Below are 20,634 nucleotides of genomic sequence, written 5' to 3'. Positions count from 1 at the left end.
TGTTGGCAGGGTCACAAACTGTGAAATAACAGGTTCTTTTGGCCCATTAGCCTACTGTCCAATATACATGATGGTGGTGTTGGGGGGGGGTAAATTTTAACATTTTATATTTAAAAATTGTGGCATGTTGTTTAAAAATTGATCATTATTGAAAGCAGCTCTTTGTCAGGAACCTCAGCAGTAGAGCTGGGTGCCACACATTTCATTCAATGACACTTTCCCTATATTTTACTTATTTTGACTGAGAAATGTTTTATTGACAATTTTGATAACCCTTCACTTTTAATCCAGGTCTGTAGTGTGAAATGTTCTCGGCTGTGTTTTTGTTTAAAAATGTTTTCCAAATTGTAGCTGTGTTTAATTCATATCCAGAGAAATCTCATCTCATCTCATTATCTCAAGCCGCTTTATCCTTCTACAGGGTCGCAGGCGAGCTGGATCCTATCCCAGCTGACTACGGGCGAAAGGCGGGGTTCACCCTGGACAAGTCGCCAGGTCATCACAGGGCTGACACATAGACACAGACAACCATTCACACTCACATTCACACCTACGCTCAATTTAGAGTCACCAGTTAACCTAACCTGCATGTCTTTGGACTGTGGGGGAAACCGGAGCACCTGGAGGAAACCCATGCGGACACGGGGAGAACATGCAAACTCCACACAGAAAGGCCCTCGCCGGCCACGGGGCTCGAACCCAGGACCTTCTTGCTGTGAGGCGACAGCGCTAACCACTACACCACCGTGCCGCCATCCAGAGAAATATATATTCCAATATAATATACTCAGCATAAACATTTTAAATAGATTCTATATTTTTGGTCCATCCATGACATATTACTAAAGTAGCCTATTTACTGTTGTTGATGTGGGTCACTTGCTGTTAGCCAATTCACTTTCTCGTACCAGGAGAGCTGAAAGGAACGAGTATTATTCCCTACCTTTTTCACCAAGTCAATTTGAGGCGCTGGTCTACCCTGCTCTTTAATTTTAATTTTTTCCTCGAAAGGAAGACTGGCAAATGGCTTCGCCAAAATTAAATCAGCAATGCTTGGCATCTGTGCGCAGCTTTCTTGCTAGCTGACTAGCCCCCTCAAGTTCAAGTTCAGTCACTCAAATAAACGACATTTCTGGAACTAAGATAGCAAACTTGACAACACTATATTTACACTTTATTTACAATGAAAATATACACAAACTAAAAAAGCTGGTAGAAACCGTATGTAATGAATGAAATCGAAATGTAAGCTGATCTCTTACAATACACCACAGCACTTGAGAATCCGCATGGGACTGAACTGAAATTCACCGCTGCCTGTCTATGGTTGAAACGAGCTGTCAATCAAAGAAAATATCCGGCCGCTTTCACCAATCACCAGTCTCCTCGCGGAAACTGCCATGTCCCTCCCATGTGAGGCTCGGAGTCCGTGGGCGGGCATTTTCACAGTATTTGTCCAATAACCGTCTTGCATTTTGAGATTGAAAAGCGCATAGCTCCCAAATGCCATTGAAGTGCACTGAGGCTGGGAGTCCGCGAGACTCTGTGGGCAGGCATTTTCGCAGTATTTGTCCAATAATCATCTTGCATTTTGAGATTGAAAGCGCAGAGCTCCCAAATGCCATTGAAGTCCACTGAGGCTGCGCTGCATCGCGCCGTCACAAGGGGGAAAAAACTCACGCACACATTAAAGTTATAAGGGCATTTTTAGAGGAGGCTGAGCCTCCCTCGTTGTCGTAGAGCAATCGCCCGTGAACACAGCGCATGACAACCATTTTCCCTTGAATTCCGTTTTCAAGCAGATCCTTCATTTCTGCAACCACATCGTTGAGAAACTCCAAATCATTAGGTTTAGCAGGACCAGATGTTAAGGTGACAGGAAAAACACGAGTTGGACTCAGATGGATGGCACATAAGACAGGCCACAGAGTGGTCTTGCTGTTTTTGAACAGTGGAACACCACCAATGTTCAGAGACAACTCCAGGGTGGTTATTTTTTTCAGAACCTTTTGTGGGTAGTGGTTTAGTTGTGCTTCAATAGCTCTCCTTAAACCAAAGTGAACATACTCCATTCCTTATACCGGAGTTGACCTGATGTCTCTTGGGGTTGAAAGAAGGGTTCTTGCTGTTGAAGGCAACTCTGTGTGTCCATTGGCTTTTAATTCTACAAGAAGGTCATCAAGTGCAGAGTGTGTAATCTGGTGTTTTAAGGCCCAGTGTTGTAAAAAGTCCTTTAGTGAGCTTTGTGGGTCATTTTCCTCAATGTAAGAGTCACTGGTGTCACTGCTATCCTCCACATTCATGGGTGTGCTCCACAGCGCATCTGATGCAAACTCAGTACTAACACTACTGCTTGTTGGTACTGCCATGCACTCTGGCTCTTCTTCATTCTCCTCTGCCAGTAGTACAGATTGTTCTTGCAGTTGCTGCTGATGTTGACGAAGCCTGGCCGCTTCTTGCATAGCCTGCTCTGCCCGTGCAGCGTCTAGTGCGTCCTTCTCCTCTTGCATTTCTGCTCTCAAAGCCTTTCGCACCGCTTCCACCTCTCGCCGCACCCTCTTCCATCTCTTTGTGTAGGCTTGTTTGGCCAATCGCTTTTCACTCATTGTGGGGAAATACAATGTGACTGCAATGACAAAACTAAATGACTAACACATTAACAGCACATTGGCACAGTACACAGTAATGCCACAACTCAATTGATGATACTAAAAACACGTTCATCATTCAATGAATGACTTAACTTTATCAAAATCCAAAAACATTGCAGAGTGAAGCGTTGCTTAAAAAAAAAGATACAACTGTTACAACGCTTTCCATGGACATTGCAACATGGAACTCAAAATTACATTAAAAGATATGTGCATAAGCCCATATCTTGCCATTCCGAAGCAGGCTGAGACATACCCCAAATTTGCCAAATAACTGAGACAGCAGCAAACATAATAAAATCGGTGAGGACCACTCTATTACATTGCAAAGAACTCAGAAAGGAGCTTCATGTTCAAAATACTGCACATATCCTTTAAAGGAGAATTCTGGATGTTTTACAAATAAAATTTTGAACTTTTGATTCCCCTGAAGTCAGCGCTGAGCACTGGTGAAGCATTTGATGTGCTCAGCGCTGACTTCTGGGGAATCCGGAAGGCAACAAAGGTATGTGCTGGCACGAAAAGTTTAAAATTTATACACCTATGTGCTAGCTAATGCAGTAAATGTGCAATGTTTTCAAACATCAGGGTCCACACACCACGGGCAATCCCATGAAAACCATTTTGAAACAAGTTATGTGAATATACGAACGTTGAAAGGCTGCCCCGTAGCCACCGTTTCAATTGAAATCCGCGTAGCAGCTATATGCATAACTTTTTTTTTTTTTTTTTTAGACGGGATGGATTTTTCTCACGGTTTGTGCTACTGCCAACTTTCCTTGACCACAAACGTTTGAGACATATTTGCAAAACAGACGGAATTCTCCTTTAAGGTATAACCACAACCAGAACGAAATCACAAATTACCTTTTCGAAAGTAGAGTACTTGAACAGAAAGTAGGCTTCAGTACTTCCAACAGAGACGTTTGCTTCCAAATCCAACTTCAATCCAAGTTCCGGGTAGTGACTTTACTACATGCACCTACGTCCTCTTATCCATCTGTCCAGCCAATGAGGAGCATTCGTTTTGCGTCACATGCCGTTGCGTCAGGCAACCTGACCAATCAACAACTTACAGTGGCTAGGTCTCGTTTCTTCCTGTAGACCCCATGGGAACAAAGAAAAAAAAATAATGTATGGAAGTCAACGGAGAGATAACTTATTTTAGTGTTCAGATTCCCTTATGCATTGGATTTAATACATGATGATTATTAACTTTTATGACAACCCTTCACACCAACAAAGTGTTGTTTTTCGACAGACAATAAAAGTTACGTTACGTTTTCTGTTTTCTGTGCAACCTCGGAACTACAATGCTTGTCTCGTGCTATATTCTAAACTCTAAGCAATGTGGTTTGAGTGAGCTAGGCTAACAGAGTACTGCAGTAAACGTGTTGCTGATCTTTGCAGCCTACAAAAGTAGGCCCTCACTTGAGGTTTTATCCACCAACATATTTCGTCAAATAATACATGGGGAAATCCGTACTGCTGTTATGCCGCCGTTCTGAGGCACAACTACACAGACATTTTAACAGAGAACACCGTCACCTACACGACATGTATATCGATATGGGGTAATCATGCGTAACCTCGGCGCTATGGCGTTAGCCATGCTAAGGTATGCTACATAGCATTATATCAAGAGCGTGCTAAATCACAACAAAGGTGAAAGAATTATGTACGAGTTCTTTGTCAGATGGGAGACTGGAAAAGACGTGTTTTAGAGATACCAACAACGATTCACTTCGTATAATGTAGCCGGTGACCGGAGATGGAGATGGTTGCATGCATAGCAGCTAACTGCTAGGTGAATAGTGAAACATACATTGCATCAAAGAACTCAAACAACCAGAATAAAATAACACATTACCTGGTCGCACGTACTGTAAATCCAGATAACGTACACTGGCGCTGGTAGTTCTAAATCCAACAAGGAGACTCTGTGAAATTTTCAAATAGCTAAATAAAAGGGCTATCGTAACATCCATTAAGTCCGCCATTTTGTTATTTGCCTTAGAGCTGTTTGAAAGCACAGAGAATTCTGGGTAATGTGCATCGTATAGTTCTCAGAACAACAAAAAAACAACCAAACATAACGTTGTGTGGAGGTTATAGTGTAACCAAATGATAACGTTTCAGTTGGTTAGTTACCTCAACGTTTCGGGGACGTTTGGCTTCGTTAGGTTTCTGCATAACCATGAGGAAACGTTCTCTAAATGTTAGTTGTTTGTTACGTTCTAACAAACCTTTAGAGAACCATAGGCTAACGGTACATTAACGTTCTGTGTTACTATCAGCACGTGCTCCTCCCTCGGTATACTTCTACCACTTCATCCATCCAGAAAGAGAGTTCACATAAATATCCAGTACCAGTCAAGAGTTTGGACACACTCACTCATTCACAGTAATGAGCAAGCCCAACCTTTTGGCAGGTACTATATATGAGCTTTCTCTCTGGCTCTCAGACTCTCTTACCAAAATTCCTCCAGATTTCTTGAATAGTTTAATTATATTTTGCACCGTAGAGGCTGAAATGTCCAAATCCCTTTGTATCTTTCTTTGAGGAACATTGTTTTTAAACATTTCAAAAATTTTCTCTTGAATTTGTTGACAAACCAGGGATCCTCGGCCCCTCTTTGCTCCTCAAAAACGAAGCCTTTCCTGGATACTAATTTTATACCAAATCATGATTACAATCATTTGTTGACATCATCTTTTTCAAATCACATCATTATTTGATTGTGTTACCTCATTACTAGCCCGAAATTGCCCCGTCCCAACTAGTTTGCCAGAGTTATCAAATTGGCTCACCGTCAGACCCCACAAAACTCAATCAGGTAACTGAACACTTGGTCAACGTGAGAGTATACTTTAGATAATGTCGCTCTACATAAAAGGAAAATAATTAGAGAGGAAAAGATCAGCACACAATTACGCATGCCCCTTAAAAGAGACCACTCAAAAATTAGAACCTCACTGGCACCCAACAAAAAATGATTTCTCGAACAATGTATCCCTCCACCCTAATAGAAGATAACAAAAAGAATCCTCGATTCTTATCTAATACTCCAGTAAAATCAAATAGGAATAAGACCACCACAGACACATGCACACCTTCAATATACGGTAGTCACGACTTCATACATTTTTTTCAGTGGCAAAATTGAAAATATCAGACAAAAAATTCAAGCTATTTATTTAAAGACAGATAATTTAAGATGACGACAATATTACTATCAGATCAGTAATTCAAATGATTTACTCCCCTTTGAGAAATTAAACTAACTTCACTAATTTCCTCATCAAAACCTTCAACTTGGGTACTGGATCCCTGACCAACATGAATCTTCAAACAGCTCATATCAGAAGCAACTGAACCTCTTCTAAAAATAATCATTTCTTCCTTTATCACTGGCTATGTACCTAAATCCTTTAAACTAGCAGTTATCAAACCCGTGATTTAAAAAGAGAGAAAAATACATACCTTAACACCAGTCAGCTGTCCAACAATAGGCCGATATCAAACCTCCCCTTTATCTCCATCATCATTTGCAGTCGGTCGGTTTCGACAAGGACTGTTTACGGTGGCTTGATGTTCTTTCTCCAGACCGGCTTGTTTTCGGCTACTTGCTGCCATGAGCGACTGTCAATGTTTTGCCATTTCATGTTACTTTTCATAGCATCCTTGAACCTCAGTTTCGGTTGACCATGATTTCTCATTCCCTCACAAAGCTGGGAATACAACAACTGTCTTGGTAGCCTCTCATTACCCATCCTGTGAACATGGCCTAGCCACCTCAGCCCTTTTTCGATAAGGATATCCACCATGGACGGTAGATCTGCTCGATTTAGGATATCAACGTTGGTGATCTTGTCCTTCCATGTGACTCCCATGATTGCCCTCAGGTGTTGCATCATGAAGGCATGAAGTTTTTTGACTTGGTGGCAATAGATGGTCCAGGTTTCTGCTCCGTAGAGTAAGGTTGATAATACAATGGCCCTGTACACTTTGCATTTCGCTTTAGTAGAGACGTGTTTGTTGTTCCATAAATGATTTTGCAGTTTTGAGAAAGCAGTGCTGGTGTTCCCCATCCTATTTAGGATCTCTTTATTGATTTTATTGTTGCTCGAGATGGTGCTTCCCAGGTATTTGAAATCTGAACATGAAGCAAGCGGTTTGTTGCTGACGGTGATGGTGTCAGGTTCAGGATTGATCAATTTCACTGGCTGATAGAGGCACTCTGTCTTTTTAATGTTGATCTTCAAACTGAATTGTATGGCAGCTCTGGCAAATTTGTCAATCAGGTATTGCATGCCCTCGAAGCTGTGAGTCACGATCGCACTGTCATCAGCGAAGAACATTTCTCTCACTAAGTTTTTAGTACTAAGGGTTTGTGCTTTGAACTGGGATACCTTGAACAGGTCTGCGTTTTGCCTTGTCTGGATGTAGATCCCTTCCTGGATACCATCAAAGGCTACCTCGAGCATGGCCGCCAGGTACAATGAAAAACGCAAGGGCGCTAGGATGCAGCCCTGTTTAACCCCGTTTGTCACTTCGAACTTTTCAGATGTGTTTCTTTCCTGTGCAACTTGCACCTGCGTTCTGTCATGGAAGGATTTCAGCAGATTGATGATTTTGTCCGTGCATCCGTATTTCTGAAAGACAGTCCAAAGCGCTTCCCTGGAGACGGTGTCAAAAGCCTTTGTGAAGTCGATGAAGACAGCATACATTGGCATGTTTTGTTCCGTGCATTTCTCTTGTACTTGGCGAAGGCTGAATATCATGTCTATGGTACTTCTACCACTACGGAAGCCGCACTGTGTCTCTGGTAGTATGTTGGGGCGAGCAAAGCATCTAACCTGTTGAGTAGTATCCGGGCCATAATTTTACCGGCGATTGACAGAAGCGATATTCCACGATAGTTTCCACAGTCCTTTCTGCTACCTTTCTTGAAGATAGGGACGATATTTGCATCCTTCCAGTCTTGCGGCATTTCCTCATTTTCCCAGATTTTCAGAATGAGTTTGTAAAGTTTCCTTTTCACCTTTCTTCCACCTTACTTTCATATTTTGGTAGGTATCCCACAGACGGCTGGAGCCTTATTTTCTTTTGTTGCGTCGATGGCTTTCAGCATTTCTTCAAAGCTCAGTTTCTCGTCAAGTTCAAGTATCTTTGGTCTCTGGGTAATGCTGTTTAGTGCTTGATGGTCTATATCACTCAGTATGTTTAGTAGCTGGCTGAAGTGTTGGGCAAATCTGTTGAGTATTTGGTTTTTGTCATCTAAGATCGTTTCCCCATCTACGTCCAACAGCTGTGTCATACTCTTCTTTTGTGGTCCGTACACCTCTCTTAGGCCGACGTAAAAGGCCTTCATGTCGTTCTTGTCAGCAGCTAGTTGTAGTCCTTCAGCTTTCTTTTCCCACCATTGCGATTTAAGCTTTCTTGTATGCTTTTGAAGCTTCCTTCGAGTTTCGACGAGTCTAGCTCTGTTCGTTCTTGTGCTTACTTGTAGGTATTTCATCTTCACCATGTTACGTTCCATGATCAGTTTATTTAGCTCCTCGTCATCGTCGTCGAACCAGTCTTGTTTTTTCCTTTCTCGTCTCCCGAGGTGTTCTTTGGCTGTATCAAAGAGCTATCTCCTCATGTGCGTGGAAAAAAAAGGCAGAACAGAGATCATTAAGTTTCATTAATGGAAAAACAGCAATGATGAGCAGGAACCTGTGACATTACAGAAGAAACAATCAATTCATTAATCTTACATAAATCTTGTGTAAAACGCCAGGTACGAACTGGTGCACGGTCTCACCACGCCTAGAAGAGACTGTAGGATGACATGGATCCAGAGAGAGAGGTATTGCTTATTATAAACAGGATGCACATGGATAGTTTCATGTTTTGTGTAGTTTCATGTCAATTTAAGTTCCAGGTTGCAGTGCAACAAAATGCGGAAAGGTTCAAGGACAATGAGTACTTATACAAGCCAATGTATCATAATCATGATAATTTATGAATTTTTTTCTTAATGGTTAAACAAAGATAAAACCAAGTCTCCGATTTATAAACAAAAAGTTATTCAAGTAAACGTTTGTTAACTGTTTCTTGCTGAAAAAAATTATGGTTAACTAAATACATTAAAAACCTATCCATTCCATATCCTCTGTGGTTTTTAAAGGCAAAAGTATGGAGGTTTAAAACTCAGCAAACAGTTAATCAGAACATTTCATATCAATAGTTCGAAATTAGGAGGAACATGGTTAAGCTTAGCCTCATAAGGAGCAATAAGTTTAAAGAAAGATTAAAGCCGCAAGCGGCCTCGACGGGCCCTCGCGCCATCGGCCAAGGGGGGCGGGGGCATGCGTCCCTGCGAAAAACCTTCCACAGCTTCTGCGGCAAGAGACATTACTCCCACAATGGCGACAAAGCACAGAATTGGACACATGGCAACAATAGGGTCTCGCACTTCGTGCGTAGTCGACCATGGCAAGCGCCTCAATAAGGGACTTGAAAAGAGTTTGCTTGCCAAGTTTGACAAATCAGAAGCTGCAATATCATTTTTGCCATAATCAGCACCCCCAGGGGCGAAAGTGCACAAAATTTGGCGTATATGTCAGGTGAGCTATGAAGAGTTTGCGTATGAAGCGTGATGACAATTGAGTAAATAGAAGATGAGATATAGATTTTTGAAGAATAAATTTTTTGGTTTTTCCCATGTCAGTAGGTGGCGCTATGCTGTACATGAGCGATTATGAGTTGGAAAAATAAGTGTCTACAACAGCAACGTACAATCACAAGGTAGAGGTGTGAAGGAAAAGCATTATGGAATTATTTACCAAAAACCCGTTTTGGAGCAATTGCGTTGGCCAAAAACAGCGCCCCCCATGGACAAAAATTCCCAAAATGTGGTATACATGACATGGGAGGTAGTAAGAGGGTGGCCGTGAAGTTTGACCAAATTTGAGGAAAGATTGGATTTTTTGCCCAAAAATAGCGCCCCGAGTGGCGAAACATCACAGAAATTGGGTCACATGTCAGAAGCCCAATGATTGATTTGCGTGTGAAGTATGAGCAGTGTTGAGCAATGAGAAGATTTGTTATGAATTTTTAAGCAGGTAAAATTCTGCATTGAAAAATGATTGACGTATAACTTCTGAACGGTTTATCCTACGTGAAACGTATTTAGCAACTTTTGTCAGCCATGTCTGTAGATGATGTGTATCAATTTTGGTGACGTTCCCATGAACGGTCTAGGAGGAGTTGCGCCGTCTTCGTGGCCATGCATTTCGCACAAAAGTGAAATTACCTCACTTCCTGTAGGGCGTGGCTAATGCATTGGCATTACATTTTTGTCCGGCTTGGTGAGATACATATGCGTACCAAAGGGCATGCCACTACTACAAACTACATGGCAACCAGGCACCTTAATGCGAGAGGCAAAAATCACAACACGTTAGGGGGCGCTATAGAGGCCCGCCTGGATCTGGGCTTCTGGTTCTCAGTAGCGGTGGCAGTCTAAGAAAAAGGAGCCAAATTTCGATCGTTGTCGACCATGGCAAGCGCCCCAATAAGGGTCTTGTAAAGAGTTTGCTTGCCAAGGTTGACAAATCAGAAGCTGCAATATCATTTCTGCCATAATCAGCACCCCCAGGGGCGAAAGTGCACAAAATTTGGCGTATATGTCAGGTGAGCTATGAAGAGTTTGCGTATGAAGTGTGATGAAAATTGAGTAAATAGAAGATGAGATATAGATTTTTGAAGAATAAATTTTTTGGTTTTTCCCATGCCAGTAGGTGGCGCTATGCTGTACATGAGCGATTATGAGTTGGAAAAATAAGTGTCCACAACAGCAACGTACTATCACAAGGTAGTGGTGTGAAGGAAAAGCATAATGGAATTATTAACCAAAAACCCATTTTGGAGAAATTGCGTCGGCCAAAAACAGCGCCCCCCATGGACGAAAATTCCCAAAATGTGGTATACATGACATGGGAGGTAGTAAGAGGGTGGCTGTGAAGTTTGACCAAATTTGAGGAAAGATTGGATTTTTTGCCCAAAAATAGCGCCCCCAGTGGCGAAATATCACAGAAAGTGGGTAACATGTCAGAAGCCCAATGAGTGATCTGCGTGTGAAGTATGAGCAGTTTTGACCAATTAGAGGATTTGTTATGAATTTTGTAGCATGTAAAATTTTGAAGTGAAAATTGGTTGACGTATAACTTCTGAACGGTTTATCCTACGTGAAACGTATTTAGTAACTTTTGTCAGCCATGTCTGTAGATGATGTGTATCAATTTTGGTGACATTCCCATGAACGGTCTAGGAGGAGTTGCGCCGTCTTCGTGGCCATGCATTTCGCACAAAAGTGAAATTACCTCACTTCCTGTTGGGCGTGGCTAATGCATTGGCATTACATTTTTGTCCGGCTTAGTGAGATACATATGCCTACCAAATTGCATGCCAGTACTACAAACTATATGGCAACCAGGCACCTTAATGCGGGAGGCCAAAATCACAACGACTTAGGGGGCGCTATAGAGGCCCTGAGCCCCGGCCAAGTTTGGGCCTTTGGTTCTGAGTAGCGGTGGCAATTCTCGGAAGTGGCGCCAAATTTCGTGCGTTTTCGCCCATGGCAAGCGCCCCGAAAATGGCCCAACAGCGGAGAAAAATAAAGAAGAAGAAGAAGAAGACGGAAGAATAATTAAAGCCGCAAGCGGCCTCGACGGGCCCTCGCGCCAGCGGCCAAGGGGGGCGGGGGCATGCGTCCCCGTGAAATACCTTCCACAGCTTCGTCGGCAAGAGACATTACTCCCACAATGGCGACAAAGCACAGAATTGGACACATGGCAACGATAGGGTCTCGCACTGTACGGTGCTCGGGCCCTAATAATAATAGCGCCCCAATAAGGGTCTTGTAAAGAGTTTGCTTGCCAAATTTGACAAATCAGAAGCTGCAATATCATTTTTGCCATAACCAGCACCCCCAGGGGCGAAAGTGCACAAAATTTGGCGTACATGTCAGGTGAGCTATGAAGAGTTTGCGTATGAAGTTTGATGACAATTGAGTAAATAGAAGATGAGATATAGATTTTTGAAGAATAAAATTTTTGGTTTTTCCCATGTCAGTAGGTGGCGCTATGTTGTACATGAGCGATTATGAGTTGGAAAAATAAGTGTCTACAACAGCACCGCACTATCACAAGGTAGTGGTGTAAAGGAAAAGCATAATGGAATTATTAACCAAAAACCCATTTTGGAGCAATTGCGTCGGCCAAAAACAGCGCCCCCCATGGACGAAAATTCCCAAAATGTGGTATACATGACATGGGAGGTAGTAAGAGGGTGGCTGTGAAGTTTGACCAAATTTGAGGAAAGATTGGAATTTTTGCCCAAAAATAGCGCCCCCAGTGGCGAAATATCACAGAAAGTGGGTAACATGTCAGAAGCCCAATGAGTGATCTGCGTGTGAAGTATGAGCAGTTTTGAGCAAGTAGAAGATGTGTAATGAATTTTTAAGCATGTAAAATGTTGCATTGAAAATTGATTGACGTAGAACTTCTGAACGGTTTATGCTATGTGAAACCTATTTAGTAACTTTTGTCAGTCATGTCTGTAGATGATGTGTATCAATTTTGGTGACATTCCTATGAACGGTCTAGGAGGAGTTGCGCCGTCTTCGTGGCCATGCATTTCGCACAAAAGTGAAAGTACCTCACTTCCTGTTGGGCGTGGCCAATGCATTGGCATTACATTTTTGTCCGGCTTAGTGAGATACATATGCATACCAAATGGCATGCCACTACTACAAACTACACGGCAACCAGGCACCTTAATGCGGGAGGCCAAAATCACAACGAGTTAGGGGGCGCTATAGAGGCCCTGAGGCCCGCCTGGATCTGGGCTTCTGGTTCTCAGTAGCGGTGGCAGTCTAAGAAAAAGGAACCAAATTTTGTGCGTTGTCGACTATGGCAAGCGCCCCAATAAGGGTCTTGTAAAGAGTTTGCTTGGCAAGTTTGACAAATCAGAAGCTGCAATATCATTTTTGCCATAACCAGCACCCCCAGGGGCAAAAGTGCACAAAATTTGGCGTAGACGTCAGGTGAGCTATGAAGAGTTTGCGTATGAAGTTTGATGACAATTGAGTAAATAGAAGATGAGATATAGATTTTTGAAGAATAAATTTTTTGGTTTTTCACATGTCAGTAGGTGGCGCTATGCTGTACATGAGCGATTATGAGTTGGAAAAATAAGTGTCTACAACAGCAACGTACTATCACAAGGTAGTGGTGTGAAGGAAAAGCATAATGGAATTATTTACCAAAAACCCGTTTTGGAGCAATTGCGTCGGCCAAAAACAGCGCCCCCCATGGACGAAAATTTCCAAAACGTGGTATACATGACATGGGAGGTAGTAAGGGGGTGGCCGCGAAGTTTGACCAAATTTGAGGAAAGATTGGAATTTTTGCCCAAAAATAGCGCCCCCAGTGGCGAAATATCACAGAAATTGGGTAACATGTCAGAAGCCCAATGAGTGATTTGCGTGTGAAGTATGAGCAGTTTTGAGCAATCAGAAGATTTGTTATGAATTTTTAAGCATGTAAAATTTTGCATCGAAAATTGATTGACGTATAACTTCTGAACGGTTTATCCTACGTGAAACGTATTTAGTAACTTTTGTCAGCCATGTCTGTAGATGATGTGTATCAATTTTGGTGACATTCCTATGAACGGTCTAGGAGGAGTTGCGCCGTCTTCGTGGCCATGCATTTCGCACAAAAGTGAAATTACCTCACTTCCTGTTGGGCGTGGCTAATGCATTGGCATTACATGTTTGTCCGGCTTAGTGAGATACATATGCGTACCAAATGGCATGCAACTACTACAAACTAAACGGCACCCAGGCACCTTAAAGCGGGTGGCCAAAATCACAACGACTTAGGGGGCGCTATAGAGGCCCCGAGCCCCGGCCAAGTTTGGGCTTTGGGTTCTGAGTAGCGGTGGCAATTCTCGGAAATGGCGCCAAATTTGGTGCGTTTTCGCCCATGGCAAGCGCCCCGAAAATGGCCCAACAGCGGAGAAAAATAAAGAAGAAGAAGAAGAAGACGGAAGAATAATAATAGTGAACTCTTACAAGAACAATAGGGCCTTCGCCCTATAGGGCTCGGGCCCTAATAATAGTGAACTCTTACAAGAACAATAGGGCCTTCGCCCTATAATAGTGAACTCTTACAAGAACAATAGGGCCTTCGCCCATAGGGCTCGGGCCCTAATAAGGAGATAAAAACAGGGCAAATTGAAATGACAAACAATTTCACTGAATGTAATTTGAATAAAATTGAATAGCTGATAAGCACTCTTTGTTGGATTCGATATGTGACAGAGACTGAAAATACATTTTTAATTCAATTAACAGTATTAATGAGAATTGGTTGTCTGTCTTGGACATTTTGACTTTATGTATATGGAATCTACCTAATAATATAAAGAGATTACTTATTAGGGCCCGAGCCCTATAGGGCGAAGGCCCTATTGATCTTGTTCGGTTTTTTTATTATTATTATTATTCTTATTATTATTAGGGCCCGAGCCCGAAAGGGCGAAGGCCCTATTGATCTTGTTCGGTTTTTTTATTATTATTATTATTATTATTATTATTATTAGGGCCCGAGCCCGAAAGGGCGAAGGCCCTATTGATCTTGTTCGGTTTTTTATTATTATTATTCTTATTCTTATTATTATTATTATTATTATTCCTTAGTCGCGGTCGCTGTTCGGCCTTTTTTGGGGCACTTCCTGTGGACGAAAACGCGCATATTTTGGATCATTTTATCGGCATCCCCTACGCTACTCAGATCCAAAACCCCAGATCTGGGCGGGGCTCTGGGCCTCTATAGCGCCCCCTAACGCCTTGAAAATTTTGCCTTTTTTCGAAGGCTCCTGGTTGCCATATAGTTTGTCGTAGAGGAACGAAATTTGGTTCACATATGTATCTTACTGAGACGAACAAAAAAAGTTCTATGAATGCATAGCCACGCCCAACAGGAAGTGAGGTAATTTTACTTTTGTGCGAAATGCATGGCCACGAAGACGGCGCAACTCCTCCTAGACCGTTCATGGGAATGTCACCAAAATTGATACACATCATCTACAGACATGGCTGACAAAAGTTACTAAATACGTTTCACGTAGGATAAAACGTTCAGAAGTTATACGTCAATCAATTTTCACTTCAAAATTTTACATGCTAAAAAATTCATAACAAATCTTCTAATTGCTCAAAACTGCTCATACTTCACACGCAAATCACTCATTGGGCTTCTGACATGTTACCCAATTTCTGTGATATTTCGCCACTGGGGGCGCTATTTTTGGGCAAAAAATCCAATCTTTCCTCAAATTTGGTCAAACTTCACGGCCACCCTCTTACTACCTCCCATGTCATGTATACCGCATTTTGGGAATTTTCGTCCATGGGGGGCGCTGTTTTTGGCCGACGCAATTGCTCCAAAACGGGTTTTTGGTAAATAATTCCATAATGCTTTTCCTTCACACCACTACCTTGTGATAGTGCGTTCCTGTTGTAGACACTTATTTTTCCAACTCATAATCGCTCATGTACAGCATAGCGCCACCTTCTGACATGGGAAAAACCAAAAAATTTATTCTTCAAAAATCTATATCTCATCTTCTATTTACTCAATTGTCATCAAACTTCATACGCAAACTCTTCATAGCTCACCTGACATGTCCGCCAAATTTTGTGCACTTTCGCCCCTGGGGGTGCTGGTTATGGCGGAAATGATATTGCAGCTTCTGATTTGTCAAACTTGGCAAGCAAACTCTTTTCAAGACCCTTATTGGGGCGCTTGCCATGGTCGACAACGCACGAAATTTGGCTCCTTTTTCTTAGACTGCCACCGCTACTGAGAACCAAAAGCCCAGATCCAGCCGGGCCTCAGGGCCTCTATAGCGCCCCCTAACTCGTTGTGATTTTGGCCTCCCGCTTTAAGGTGCCTGGTTGCCATGTAGTTTGTAGGAGTGGCATGCCATTTGGTACGCATATGTATCTCACTAAGCCGGACAAAAATGTAATGCCAATGCATTAGCCACGCCCAACAGGAAGTGAGGTAATTTCACTTTTGTGCGAAATGCATGGCCACGAAGACGGCGCAACTCCTCCTAGACTGTTCATAGGAATGTCACCAAAATTGATACACATCATCTACAGACATGGCTGACAAAAGTTACTAAATAAGTTTCACGTAGCTTAAACCGCTCAGAAGTTATACGTCAATCAATTTTTAATGCAAAATTTTACATGCTTAAAAATTCATAACAAATCTTCTAATTGCTCAAAACTGCTCATACTTCACACGCAAATCCCTCATTGGGCTTCTGACATGTTCCCCATTTTCTGTGATATTTCGCCACTGGGGGCGCTATTTTTGGGCAAACAATCCAATCTTTCCTCAAATTTGGTCAAACTTCACGGCCACCCTCTTACTACCGCCCATGTCATGTATACCACATTTTGGGAATTTTCGTCCATGGGGGGCGCTGTTTTTGGCCGACGCAATTTCTCCAAAACGGGTTTTTGGTAAATAACTCCATAATGCTTTTCCTTCACACCACTACCTTGTGATAGTGCGTTGCTGTTGTAGACACTTATTTCTCCAACTCATAATCGCTCATGTACAGCATAGCGCCACCTTCTGACATGGGAAAAACCAAAAAATTTATTCTTCAAAAATCTATCTCTCATCTTCTATTTACTCAATTGTCATCAAACTTCATACGCAAACTCTTCATAGCTCTCCTGACATATCCGCCAAATTTTGTGCACTTTCACCCCTGGGGGTGCTGGTTATGGCACAAATGATATTGCAGCTTCTGATTGGTCAAACTTGGCAAGCACACTCTTTACGGTATTTCGCGGGGACGCATGCCCCCGCCCCCCCTGGCCGCTGGCGCGAGGGCCCGTCAAGGCCGCTTGCGGCTTTAATTATTATTATTATTATTATTATTATTATTATTATTATTATTATTCCTTAGTCGCGGTCGCTGTTCGGCCTTTTTTGGGGCACTTCCTGTGGACGAAAACGCGCATATTTTGGATCATTTTATCGGCATCCCCTACGCTACTCAGATCCAAAACCCCAGATCTGGGCGGGGCTCTGGGCCTCTATAGCGCCCCCTAACGCCTTGAAAATTTTGCCTTTTTTCGAAGGCTCCTGGTTGCCATATAGTTTGTCGTAGAGGAACGAAATTTGGTTCACATATGTATCTTACTGAGACGAACAAAAAAAGTTCTATGAATGCATAGCCACGCCCAACAGGAAGTGAGGTAATTTTACTTTTGTGCGAAATGCATGGCCACGAAGACGGCGCAACTCCTCCTAGACCGTTCATGGGAATGTCACCAAAATTGATACACATCATCTACAGACATGGCTGACAAAAGTTACTAAATACGTTTCACGTAGGATAAAACGTTCAGAAGTTATACGTCAATCAATTTTCACTTCAAAATTTTACATGCTAAAAAATTCATAACAAATCTTCTAATTGCTCAAAACTGCTCATACTTCACACGCAAATCACTCATTGGGCTTCTGACATGTTACCCAATTTCTGTGATATTTCGCCACTGGGGGCGCTATTTTTGGGCAAAAAATCCAATCTTTCCTCAAATTTGGTCAAACTTCACGGCCACCCTCTTACTACCTCCCATGTCATGTATACCGCATTTTGGGAATTTTCGTCCATGGGGGGGCGCTGTTTTTGGCCGACGCAATTGCTCCAAAACGGGTTTTTGGTAAATAATTCCATAATGCTTTTCCTTCACGCCACTACCTTGTGATAGTGCGTTCCTGTTGTAGACACTTATTTTTCCAACTCATAATCGCTCATGTACAGCATAGCGCCACCTTCTGACATGGGAAAAACCAAAAAATTTATTCTTCAAAAATCTATATCTCATCTTCTATTTACTCAATTGTCATCTAACTTCATACGCAAACTCTTCATAGCTCACCTGACATGTCCGCCAAATTTTGTGCACTTTCGCCCCTGGGGGTGCTGGTTATGGCGGAAATGATATTGCAGCTTCTGATTTGTCAAACTTGGCAAGCAAACTCTTTTCAAGACCCTTATTGGGGCGCTTGCCATGGTCGACAACGCACGAAATTTGGCTCCTTTTTCTTAGACTGCCACAGCTTCTGAGAACCAAAAGCCCAGATCCAGCCGGGCCTCAGGGCCTCTATAGCGCCCCCTAACTCGTTGTGATTTTGGCCTCCCGCTTTAAGGTGCCTGGTTGCCATGTAGTTTGTAGGAGTGGCATGCCATTTGGTACGCATATGTATCTCACTAAGCCGGACAAAAATGTAATGCCAATGCATTAGCCACGCCCAACAGGAAGTGAGGTAATTTCACTTTTGTGCGAAATGCATGGCCACGAAGACGGCGCAACTCCTCCTAGACTGTTCATAGGAATGTCACCAAAATTGATACACATCATCTACAGACATGGCTGACAAAAGTTACTAAATAAGTTTCACGTAGCTTAAACCGCTCAGAAGTTATACGTCAATCAATTTTTAATGCAAAATTTTACATGCTTAAAAATTCATAACAAATCTTCTAATTGCTCAAAACTGCTCATACTTCACACGCAAATCCCTCATTGGGCTTCTGACATGTTCCCCATTTTTTGTGATATTTCGCCACTGGGGGCGCTATTTTTGGGCAAACAATCCAATCTTTCCTCAAATTTGGTCAAACTTCACGGCCACCCTCTTACTACCGCCCATGTCATGTATACCACATTTTGGGAATTTTCGTCCATGGGGGGCGCTGTTTTTGGCCGACGCAATTTCTCCAAAACGGGTTTTTGGTAAATAATTCCATAATGCTTTTCCTTCACACCACTACCTTGTGATAGTGCGTTGCTGTTGTAGACACTTATTTCTCCAACTCATAATCGCTCATGTACAGCATAGCGCCACCTTCTGACATGGGAAAAACCAAAAAATTTATTCTTCAAAAATCTATCTCTCATCTTCTATTTACTCAATTGTCATCAAACTTCATACGCAAACTCTTCATAGCTCTCCTGACATATCCGCCAGATTTTGTGCACTTTCACCCCTGGGGGTGCTGGTTATGGCACAAATGATATTGCAGCTTCTGATTGGTCAAACTTGGCAAGCAGACTCTTTACGGTATTTCGCGGGGACGCATGCCCCCGCCCCCCCTGGCCGCTGGCGCGAGGGCCCGTCGAGGCCGCTTGCGGCTTTAATTATTATTATTATTCCTTAGTCGCGGTCGCTGTTCGGCCTTTTTTGGGGCACTTCCTGTGGACGAAAACGCGCATATTTTGGATCATTTTATCGGCATCCCCTACGCTACTCAGATCCAAAACCCCAGATCTGGGCGGGGCTCTGGGCCTCTATAGCGCCCCCTAACGCCTTGAAAATTTTGCCTTTTTTCGAAGGCTCCTGGTTGCCATATAGTTTGTCGTAGAGGAACGAAATTTGGTTCACATATGTATCTTACTGAGACGAACAAAAAAAGTTCTATGAATGCATAGCCACGCCCAACAGGAAGTGAGGTAATTTTACTTTTGTGCGAAATGCATGGCCACGAAGACGGCGCAACTCCTCCTAGACCGTTCATGGGAATGTCACCAAAATTGATACACATCATCTACAGACATGGCTGACAAAAGTTACTAAATACGTTTCACGTAGGATAAAACGTTCAGAAGTTATACGTCAATCAATTTTCACTTCAAAATTTTACATGCTAAAAAATTCATAACAAATCTTCTAATTGCTCAAAACTGCTCATACTTCACACGCAAATCACTCATTGGGCTTCTGACATGTTACCCAATTTCTGTGATATTTCGCCACTGGGGGCGCTATTTTTGGGCAAAAAATCCAATCTTTCCTCAAATTTGGTCAAACTTCACGGCCACCCTCTTACTACCTCCCATGTCATGTATACCGCATTTTGGGAATTTTCGTCCATGGGGGGCGCTGTTTTTGGCCGACGCAATTGCTCCAAAACGGGTTTTTGGTAAATAATTCCATAATGCTTTTCCTTCACACCACTACCTTGTGATAGTGCGTTCCTGTTGTAGACACTTATTTTTCCAACTCATAATCGCTCATGTACAGCATAGCGCCACCTTCTGACATGGGAAAAACCAAAAAATTTATTCTTCAAAAATCTATATCTCATCTTCTATTTACTCAATTGTCATCAAACTTCATACGCAAACTCTTCATAGCTCACCTGACATGTCCGCCAAATTTTGTGCACTTTCGCCCCTGGGGGTGCTGGTTATGGCGGAAATGATATTGCAGCTTCTGATTTGTCAAACTTGGCAAGCAAACTCTTTTCAAGACCCTTATTGGGGCGCTTGCCATGGTCGACAACGCACGAAATTTGGCTCCTTTTTCTTAGACTGCCACCGCTACTGAGAACCAAAAGCCCAGATCCAGCCGGGCCTCAGGGCCTCTACAGCGCCCCCTAACTCGTTGTGATTTTGGCCTCCCGCTTTAAGGTGCCTGGTTGCCATGTAGTTTGTAGGAGTGGCATGCCATTTGGTACGCATATGTATCTCACTAAGCCGGACAAAAATGTAATGCCAATGCATTAGCCACGCCCAACAGGAAGTGAGGTAATTTCACTTTTGTGCGAAATGCATGGCCACGAAGACGGCGCAACTCCTCCTAGACTGTTCATAGGAATGTCACCAAAATTGATACACATCATCTACAGACATGGCTGACAAAAGTTACTAAATAAGTTTCACGTAGCTTAAACCGCTCAGAAGTTATACGTCAATCAATTTTTAATGCAAAATTTTACATGCTTAAAAATTCATAACAAATCTTCTAATTGCTCAAAACTGCTCATACTTCACACGCAAATCCCTCATTGGGCTTCTGACATGTTCCCCATTTTCTGTGATATTTC

The 20,634-nt window shown here is 42.6% G+C and overlaps 1 protein-coding gene across 13 annotated transcripts in view; it reads right to left on the bottom strand.

The window, feature by feature from the left end:
* The window catches only part of LOC132897202 (uncharacterized), a 46,186-nt gene that overhangs the window by 18,587 nt on the left and 6,965 nt on the right, over positions 1 to 20,634 (bottom strand). For 3 of the 13 annotated variants that reach the window (XM_060938660.1, XM_060938659.1, XM_060938658.1), the window contains exons 2-4: positions 8,415 to 8,476; positions 6,136 to 8,294; positions 3,519 to 3,749 (exon numbers count right to left, since the gene is read on the bottom strand). Coding sequence is in view for 10 of the 13 variants with exons in the window: in XM_060938648.1 (XP_060794631.1) it covers positions 6,231 to 7,436 (1,206 nt within the window). In the remaining 3 variants the exon portion in view is untranslated. Of the gene's footprint in view, positions 1 to 2,114; positions 2,627 to 3,518; positions 3,750 to 4,521; positions 4,592 to 6,135; positions 8,295 to 8,414; positions 8,477 to 20,634 lie in introns of those variants that run through there. The other 10 variants (XM_060938649.1, XM_060938653.1, XM_060938656.1 and 7 more) reach the window with 7 other exon arrangements.

Source organism: Neoarius graeffei, chromosome 13 (genome assembly GCF_027579695.1).
Source record: "Neoarius graeffei isolate fNeoGra1 chromosome 13, fNeoGra1.pri, whole genome shotgun sequence".
NCBI lineage: Eukaryota > Metazoa > Chordata > Actinopteri > Siluriformes > Ariidae > Neoarius > Neoarius graeffei.
This window is presented reverse-complemented; position numbering and strand designations above follow the sequence as displayed.